The sequence below is a fragment of the Nicotiana sylvestris genome, chromosome 7 (genome assembly GCF_000393655.2).
Source record: "Nicotiana sylvestris chromosome 7, ASM39365v2, whole genome shotgun sequence".
Lineage (NCBI taxonomy): Eukaryota > Viridiplantae > Streptophyta > Magnoliopsida > Solanales > Solanaceae > Nicotiana > Nicotiana sylvestris.
The window spans coordinates 114,742,807-114,753,095 of record NC_091063.1 but is presented as its reverse complement, the minus strand read 5'-3'; the positions used below and the strand labels follow the sequence as shown (position 1 = coordinate 114,753,095).

The following is a 10,289-nucleotide window of genomic DNA, read 5'->3' as shown; positions in this document are numbered from 1 at the left end:
AATTCACGTATTATGCTAATGTAATAATATTTTCCGGCATTTAGATGATTGTTATAGTATTATATATATAAAATTTCTCTCATTAATTAAATTTTATTGTTCATTCATACAAATAAATACTTAAATTATCATATGTTATTATTAATGTACAACGCACGTTTATAGATACCAGTATTGAAATCGAGGGATACAAGTTAGGCGAGAAGAGAGAGCCAATTAATGCCTATTGCCGAAAGGAGTCGCGCATTGAAATAACTAAAGTGCGCCAACCAAAGATAACATGTGGTTAGAATGGCTATCCCTGCTGGTGTCTTTCCAGGATTAAAGTCAAACTCAAATCTACACTTATATTCAAGTCTTCCCTCTTCTCTCTTGTCCAACAAGAAAGCGCTCAATCGCTTCAACTCCGGAATCCATAAGCTTAAAACCAGAAGATTACACAGCGAGGTGAGGCCTAAAGCTATGTTTTTGGAAAATCCAGTCATGGGGGATTTAATTGCCACTGCATTGTCCGGCGGTATTGCCCTTTCCATGCTTCGATTATGGGAAGAAACAGCAAAGAGAGGAGTCTTTGATCAGGTGGGTCCTTTACTTTTTCACTTTTAAGGTTGGGATTATTCTCACTGAATATCAGTTCGAAAAGTTACCCCAATCTAACTCAGCTTTTTCTAATCGGATTAATTCTGATTTAGAGTCAAACCGAGTAAGGTTGTTTTAATTCTTAGCCTGAGAAGAGTAATCTTTATTGACTGTTTAAAACTTTGATAATGTTTAGTTGTAAATTTTGATATGGCCTAAATGCACATGAATTTCTCCTGGGTTGTGGTTGAATTCTTCAATTTCGAAACTGCAACTTATGAATACTGTAGGAAGCAGCAAAGGCGGCTTATTTTCTTTGATTTCTTTCTCATATGTTAGATGCCAGAGTTATCCACTCTGTGAATTCTCTATTCGCCAAATGTAAATACTGACGTGACGGTACCCAAGAGGTAAGTCTTATTGAGCTTTATGCGGGAGGCAAGTATATCTAAAAGAAAAATAGTTGAGTGAATCTGCTTGTCTTTACAATGCTCCTTATAAAAATTATGGTCTTAGCTTGTTGGTGCAAAGTTAGAGGGTTTCCTGTAAATTCATGTTAGCTCTCTTGTTACTTAAGTAAATTGATCTTTTTTCCCTTTTTATTTCTGTCAAAGACAGCTTTTGAACAGCAAGTTAAATTACTGACAACGCTAACCGGTGCTATCAATTTGTTGATTTTGTGCCGTTGACATGTTTCAGCATTATAATGGTATTCGACTTGGTGAGAATTTTACCAGGGACATCACATGATAGAACTGACTTCATCACTTGAGTGGCCATCTTTGATAAATTGTGACTCTACTAACTCGAGAAAGTTTAGAATACTACTATTGGGTGCGAGGAGTTGTTTGTTTGTCAAAGTGTCCTGGGTTTCATTGCATTCTGTTAAGCTTATGATGGATCCTAAATGTGAAAGCTAATTCTCTCGTGCTAAGTACAGCAATGAAATAGCTTAGCTTTTCTGAATTTAATGTTGCAAAATATGCACTATGTTCATATATGGTGTATGTTAAGTACCTGATATCAGAACGAAAGTGACAGGGTCTTATATTGTCTACTACTGCTAGTCTTGTGTGCATTTACTGCCATACAGATGTCTTGATTATCCGGCGTCGACCAAGTTTATATAACTTTCCACTAGTCATCAGATTTATTTCTTTTTTGATGACCCGAAAATCCGTCTGGAGCCAGCCCTTAGGACATACATCAGTCTTCGAAACTCGGGATAATGGGCCTGCTCCTCTACACATCTCCACTCAAACGTTAGGCGTAGTTCGCATGGCGCAAGGCTCAAACCTGTGACCTAAGTAACAAGTGCCTCAACCTTTGCTACTTGAACTAAGCCCTGGGCCAAGTCTAATCATCAGAAATTATTCCAAGCTTGTATGCTTCTGGTAGTTAGCCGTAATCTCTGTAATGATTATAAGATGAAACAATACTGTGATGAGGATCTTCTTAATATATTTATGATGTTAGCCCAAAAACTATATTGGTTTTGCAGTGTTACAAAGTCTATGTTGTCTTCGTTAATGATTCTTTAAAATATTATCCGGCTTTAACCAATACAATCGGACAATACTTGATCTCAAATAGATTTATTGCATTCTGCTGTCTTGTTTTCTTCTATTTACCAATATAACTGGTTCGTCTGTATCCCTTGAATGGAAGAGAAGCATACAATGTGTATTTACTTAGTTGAATATAATTTCCCCTTCTTCTTTCATGTTTCCTACTTTCTCATTTCAAGATTCTAATTCTGTTAGAGTTCCAGATTTGGGATTAGTTTGTCCTTTTGTTTTTCAAGACCATGTTAGATGAAATAGCCCCAACTTATGCTTATAGTTGGATTCCTTCATCTTATGGAAATAGTAACTACCTGTTCAGTTTAATGATGTTCAGTAAGGCCTTTGTACTGTATTTTCTTAATTCTTCAATTTTTATATTACAGAAAACAAATAGAAAGCTTGTCCATATTAGCATTGGGCTGGTCTTCATGCTCTGCTGGCCAATGTTCAGGTACCTTTTTTCAACCTACGCATGAAGCCTGCCTTTCATTCATTTAGTTCCTAATTTTTTTCGTGATTTGGCATTGTTTGTTTTTCCAGCTCTGGTCGCCAGGGAGCAATTCTAGCATCTCTTATTCCTGGTCTCAACATAATAAAAATGCTTCTTTTGGGACTAGGATTATGGAAGGATGATGCGACTGTCAAGTCTATGAGCCGATTTGGAGACCACAGGTTTAGTAATTTGAAGAATATTTACAGCTTCTACCAAACAGTTTCATTAAACCATCTCTTGTTACAAAACTTAGCTATTACAAACAATAACAAGCTGTCACACAGCCAAAAAATGGTTCAGTTGAGGATGAGGTTGCTATCCAAATTTATTTAGGGTCATCCATCTCTTCATTTCTCAATTTTTTTTTCTCCACTTCATTTCACTAATGGCAACCTGGTATTCGTTAATTTCATTAAGCTGCAATCTATGAGTAATATGATGCTGCCAACATCTGTGAAAAATTGAACATGTTGACAATATTTATGCTTAAAAGTCTACCATCTCTTACATCATAACTAAATGATGGGGAAGAGAATTTTCTGAAAACATGCGACAGCGCCAAATATGGCACTAGAGGCTAAGCGTAATTGCCTGGCAATCCCCATTTTCCTTCACTTGTATGTGGTCCTAATTAAGCTAAGGATTACTTTTTTTGTCCGTCTATTACCTTTTCTTCTTTGTTAAGCAAATTAATTGGCAACTTATAGTGTGGTTGGCATGTCTGGTACATTAGGGAGCTTCTCAAGGGACCGTTGTACTATGCCTTTACAATCACTTTGGCTTGTGCTGTATATTGGAGATATTCTCCTATTGCAATTGGACTAATTTGCAACCTTTGTGCTGGTGATGGTATGCAATGCTGAGGCAACATAATTCTACTGTCTCTCTCTCCCAAATCCTAACTGTTCAACTTATTAAGTTGGAACGGTTAGGCGCCCTTCCTGATTGTCTGGCAAGGTCTTAATAATAAATAATAAAAAAGATACCGTTTTCCTGCTCCAGGTATAGCTGACATTGTTGGCAGGAGGTTTGGAAAACAGAAACTCCCGTACAATAAAAACAAATCATTTGCTGGTAGTATTGCGATGGCGTCTGCTGGTTTCTTAGCATCCATTGGGTAATTGAAGCTTCCTTGTTATCGTGCTACTTAACCGCTGCAACTTGTTTACTGATTTACATGTTTTGCTACAGATACTTGCACTATTTCTCCTTGTTTGGGTATATTCAGGAGAGCTCCCACACGGTTTTCGGCTTCTTGTTTGTGTCGCTTGCTGCAGCACTGGTAGAATCCCATCCTATAAGCACCGAACTTGATGACAACTTAACGGTTCCCTTAACCTCAATGCTGGTGGGCAGTCTTGTTCTATGATATCTGACTGTATCCTTATATGGATGGACTTTCAAACTTACAAATACTAACTGAAAATGGAAATTTTGTTAGTCTAACCCTGGATTGTGTATCAGTAGTCCTGGTCAATGTATAAGCCACTGCAATACATAATCTTGCTACTTTCTGTTGTTGTTACTACTTATTAAAAAACACAGAGAAAGTATACTAAGTGTATTTGCTTATGAAACAATTCTTGAAATCCTTATATTTGTCAAAAACGTGTTTTTTTTTTTTATATGGCTTTTGGGGTGTCCCTTCTTGTCTATATTTTCATTAATGTGGTGCTTATGCTTTCCTTAGTCGAGGGTCTATTGGAAACAACTTCTCTATCTTCACAAGGTAGGGGTAAGGTTTGTGTACATACTATCCTTCTCAGACCCCGCAGTGTGGGATTGTACTGGCTATGTTGTCAAAAACGTATTTTTGTTTTCGTTTTTCCAAGAGCTTTTTGCACAAATGTTTTCAAAAAGTTGTTTATGTGAAAGTGGATTAAGGATTTTTCCCTTTTCTTTTAATTGTTCTTTCACGTTGTTTTATAATTTTTTGTTGGGGAGGGTCCTGTAGGCCCCCCCCCCCCCTCCCTTTCTTGTTTTTTTTTTTTTTTTGCACAGATAGTAATTAGTGAAATTGCTCACTAACTTATTAAAGGAATACCTCAAAAAAATTTCTCTGTCAAATAAGTTGCAGACAAGAAACTAATTAATAAGTCATATGAAGGAATATTTGCAAATTTGACGGTAACAAACAGAAGTAACTCATTCTTTTTCAAGAAAAAAATAGCAAAGTCTTTTCTAATTTTTCTTGAATCATTTCTTCCTTTTACGTCAGGTTTAGTTCATCTTTTGAGTCCCAGTCAGTCACTTATATTTGTTATGCTCATTGTTCCTTTTAGACCTAGTCATTAGGGCACATGAGAGCATTTAACGTGTTCATGGTTGGGTTTTTTTATTTATTTATTTAAATCGGAATTAAACTCATTAGGCAAAATACATATGTGACAACCCAAAATCCTACCAAAGATCGTGATGACACCTAACCCGCTTGCTAAGCAAGCCAATACTCGGTCAACAATAATATAAGCAGATTATTAAGCCATTTATTGGTTCATAATATAAATAACAATGCAAAAAAAATGTCAATTCAATAACATAAGTAAAAAAAATTGATGACAAGTTCTATATACGGCCACAACTATCCAACAAAAGGCCAAAATCCGATGTCACTGCATCACAAGCATCTAATAAGAGTAACTAATATCAACGGGACAAAGCATTTGTTCAAAAAAGAATACATAGACATGAATAGATAAGTAGGGAATGGGGACTCCAAGTGTTGCGAATCAGATTAAGTATAGCAGCTCACCACGAGGTCTCCAACAAAGTACTCCTACTCAACTCAATAGTACCACTAATACCAGTCTCAGAATCTGCACAAAAATATGCAGACAGTGTAGTATGAGTATAAAATCACTGTACTTAGTAAGTACAAATCTAGCATTGAAGAAGTAATGTCGAGAGGTTGACACTGACACTCGCTAGCAGTGTGAAAAGCAAGTAAAAGCATAAGGTAAAGCTGTAGATAAAACATGATATCATCAAATGGATACAAAGGCAGAGGCACAATAATATATGCTATTTAGACATGCTTTTCAAGGAAAAGAAGCACAATACAGGTCAATATCTCAATTATTTTAGTGAGGATTTGTTTAAGTGATCACAAGTTATGTGGGTAATTGTTTTGACTGTTTAGAAATCAAAACTGAGAGAAAATTTCTGCCCCTCTATGAAATGCTTGAAAATTTGGAAGCAATTGATTAACTTAGGAAAAGGATATTGATTTTTGATTAAGAACAACATCATCAGAAACTACTATATGTACTATTTCAAAGTCATTTGTGAGACATTTGGATGGTCATAAGCTTTTACCATCTTTGATGATGACCCTCCCTGGCACAAGAGCTACTTGAGGTCTACGAGATCCTCGTGAACTCTGAAGTGTTAGGGTGTTTTAAGGGAAATCCTTTGGCATTACAAATTCTGGCCAAAGTTCAGGGGTTGGATTCTTGTTAATATTTTGAGAAAAGTCATTTACAAGCAGTTATTTGATTCATCTTTAATTCCTTAAACAACTCCACTGTGCATTACAATTCAACCTTCACTTTATAATTTTAGAATGAATAGATAGATACTAATCTTTGTTCTCATTATGTTTTGCATGGAATCGTCCTGGGCCTGCTGAGTTCATTTAGAACTCTGGCCCAATCCAAATGACTAGGCTGCTGCCGCTACATTGTCTTGTGTCGGGAGAAGTGCACGGTTGGCCACTAATAACACATGTATTTACTTTTAAGCCACCGTTTAAAATGTCTTTAGTCTTTAGCCAGTGCTTTAATAAACTTTAACTGCCCGGACGAAAATACCCTTTTGCTCATGTCCTTAACTTCAGGACTTCAGGACTACATGTCCTTAACTTTTGAACTTGGAACTCTAAGTTCAGGACTACAGGACTACATGTCCTTAACTTTTGAACTTGGAACTCTAAGTTCAGGACTTCAGGACTACATGTCCTTAACTTTTGAACTTGTAACTTCTTGGAACTCTAAGTTTAGGACTTCAAGGCTACATGTCCTTAACTTTTGAACTTGGAACTCAAACTTCAAGACCAAGCGCCCTTAACTTTTGAACTTGTAACTGTAAGTTAAGGACTGCTTGTCCTTAACTTTTGAATGTGTAACTATAAGTTAAGGACTGTCTGTCCTTAACTTTTGAACTTGTAACTGTAAGTTAAGGACTGTCTGTCCTTAACGTTAGAACGTGTAACTGTAAGTTAAGGACTGTCTGTCCTTAACTTTTGAACTTGTGTCCTTAACTATTGAACTTAACTTTAGATTTCAAGACTACATTTCCTTAACTTTTGAACTTGAAACTCTAAGTTCAGGACCATGTCCTTAACTTTTGAATTTAACTTTAGGACTTCAGGACTACATGTCCTTAACTTTTGGGAAGGAATCGCATTTCCTGTTTACTCATCACTTTTTTTTCTTACTTTCACAACGTCATATCTTAATCTTTTTTTAAAATCTGGAACCTCTCCCCATTCTCCTTTTGCTTTTGTAATCGTTCCCTTATGTTCTTCATGCTTGTTTAGTTTATCAACAAGAACTATAACCAAAGATATTTTCAGTAGCATTAATAGAAGTTCGTACCATTTGGTGCTCTCGTTGACCTTCCTTACCAATGAGTGAAAGTGAGGTTCCGAATACACGATTGCGCACCTTATATGCGGAAATGAGACAGTATAGATACACTGCATTTCCGTTTGGGAAAAGAGATATAAGAAAGGGTAACACAGTCTTTTCATATTAATTTAATAGACTAGTGGCTACTATTGCTAAACATTAAAAATATTGGATAACAAGTAAATACCAGCTTAAACAATGGCTACCCACGCCATTTCTACTCTTGTGTCGCTATTGGGCTCATCCGCCGTCTCTCTTCGGACGACTGTCCCATTTACAATTGGGCTAGCCAGCCCAATTAAAAATAGTTTACTCATGTTCTTGCATTCCGTCTATCTCCTCATATAATTAGGTTTATCGTACTAACAATGGCTAACGTTTCTTATTTTATTATGTGTGTGTGTTTTGATTTTGTACAATTAAGTAGGTGCTAAGACTCAGTTGAATCAGCTAGTATAACACCTGCTTTAGGATGCAATTTCGTAACCCATATTTAATAAATTAAAATTGAAATTTTAGATTTCGCTTATAATGTCGAAACAACGCTTTATTGTATGGACTTGCTTGAACTAATTCTTTATAAAATATCATTTGTACAATGAAACCTGAATGCAAAGTGCAAATCGATTTTTTCCCCGAAAATTCACAATGGATAAAACACGAGATGAGTCTCCTTAGCCCAATCGATTTCAGCAAGCAAACAAAGAAATTGGACTTTTCAAGATATTGTGCTTTTGTTCCATTGCTATCCCGTTTGAAAATTTACAAAGAAGGAACACCCCCTTTCTCAACAAAAAAAAATGTTGATTTTGACTCAAAACACTTAACCCATCTCAGCCCTCACCAAAAATGGCCCTATTTTAAATTTTTGAGAGACTAGCTTCAAGTCAATATTTTCAAAGCCGAAAATAATTGAGATATTTATAGAGAAATTTTCATAAAGCATTATCTTTTAGTGGTAATTAGCTATCTATAGATAGTATTTACTATATTACGGATTGTAGATACATTTTCTGTTATTATAAGATTTATTAGATGTATTTAAGCTATTGTATTAATAAATACAGTAGCAAAAATAGGCGTGAATCAGGGAAGTCCAGCTAATCAGTTGTTGTATTCAAGTGTATTCGACTGTATTCATGGCGTGAAACATGAGATTACAGCTGGACAGATTATTATATTCGACTGTATTCATGGCGTAAAACAGGGGATTACACTGTTTTTAAACGGAAAGTGAATCAATTAACATAATAGACTCCTAATATAACTCAACAAACTCAATTATAACACACAAATTTTGTATTTTCTTGTATAAAAAAAGATTCTCAACCGAAAAATACCTCAAAAATATAGCAATCTTCATAGAAATTATGTAATACATCTGAATATATAAATTATATTAATTAAAAAAATATATGAATACATTCATGGCATATAGCGAGACAGTGAATACAATGAAATACATAGAATACAACGGATACATTGAAATACAATGAAAAAAAAAGACAGTGAATACTATGAAATACATGGAATAATAGGATTAGTAAGGTAAGGTTTAGCCCGGTTTGAGTTGTCTTGGTCCTATGCCTTTGGAAAAATATCCACACGGCTATGAGATTATATGCCCTCGTGAGACATTGCCGGCAGCTACACCATGCATCCTCTACATGAGGCTGCCATCATAACGCAATGTGAGGCGCAGAGGAGTGATTATATAGCCAAGACATATAGGTAACAATACCGGTGCTATTGTCCCCCTTATTTGTACTGTTCCTAATTGTTGTATTTTCTGTTATTTTTTTTTAATTAATAAAAAAATAGCCCTAGGCGCTTGCCTAGCGGATTGCTGAAAAAAAAAACATGGAATACAACGAGATACATAGAATTACAACGAAAAAAAAAGACAATAAATATAATGAAATACATGAAAATACAGCGTGATACGTTGAAAATACATTGAAATATATTAACAGAAAATCAAGTTGCTTAGCCCCAAACTTCGTCGAAGAACAAACCCTATTTTTTGGCGAATCCGCCGTCGAGCAAAAACTCTGAATCTCACCAAAAAGGCCCTTCGTATTCAATCAAGTGCCCTTCGTATTTTACGAAACCCAATTGGGATCCCTTCGTAACAGAAAATCAATAAAAAAAAGCCCTTCGTAACAGCCCCGCCAAAAATTTTCATGAATCAAGTGCCCTCCGTCAGTGCCCTTCGTAACAGAAATTTTCACGAAACCCAATAAGGAGCCCTTCGTAACAGAAAATCAAATTACTGAAAGTCAAGTTGTTTTTGACGGAGCCCTCAGTTGTGTTTTCAGGGAATGTGGGAAGAGAATGACATGTATCAAAGAAGAGAGAGAAAGAAAATAGTGTAACTGAATAGCGTATTTAGTGGCTTAGGGGTAGGAGGTAACCAAAATTAGATATTTTGCTATAAACATTAAAAAGTATCTATAGAATATAATTTTTTTAAATGGTATTTATTTAAAATAAATAAGATGTTAACCTTCATATCCCTTTTAATGCATATACATATATAAAAATTATTTAGTCATTTCTCTATTTATATTGGCCATATTAGTTGACTTTTCGCGTATATTTAGTTAGGTTTCATTTTCTCAAATTACTAGTAATATCTCCAAAGTTTCTAATAAATGGTTTATCAAGCATGGCTAATACTCCCCCCCCCCCTCCTCCCCCTTTACTTTTATAAAATGTGTATTATTGTAACAACCCTTTGTTCCTATTTTCTTAATTAAAGTTCTCTACTTTATAAATATTAATAACTCTATATATGAGCTTCCTCAATAGGTTAAATCTTAATATTATAACATAAACAATCTTTTACCCACTAATTAGATTAAACTAAGGAGCTATCTTTGGGTAGATTTTAAGGGATGCCTCGTGTCATACCCTTTTTTTACCCCAAAAGATATATACAGATTGTTGTAGGTTAAAGAGTTTTTCTAATTAAAGTGATAATTTGAAATAGGGATTGTTTTATTGTTTAGAGTCGCCACTTGG

At 35.3% G+C, this 10,289-nt stretch overlaps 1 protein-coding gene across 1 annotated transcript; it reads left to right on the top strand.

Annotated features, from left to right (window-relative positions):
- The first annotated feature begins 252 nt into the window (after positions 1-252).
- LOC104237922 (probable phytol kinase 3, chloroplastic) lies at positions 253-4,245 on the top strand. Its single transcript, XM_009792157.2, has 6 exons — positions 253-579; positions 2,528-2,595; positions 2,685-2,816; positions 3,371-3,486; positions 3,640-3,754; positions 3,829-4,245. Exons 1-6 carry the CDS (start codon positions 292-294, stop codon positions 4,004-4,006), a joined length of 897 nt encoding a protein of 298 aa, XP_009790459.1. The 5' UTR covers positions 253-291; the 3' UTR covers positions 4,007-4,245.
- The last annotated feature ends 6,044 nt before the right edge of the window (positions 4,246-10,289 follow it).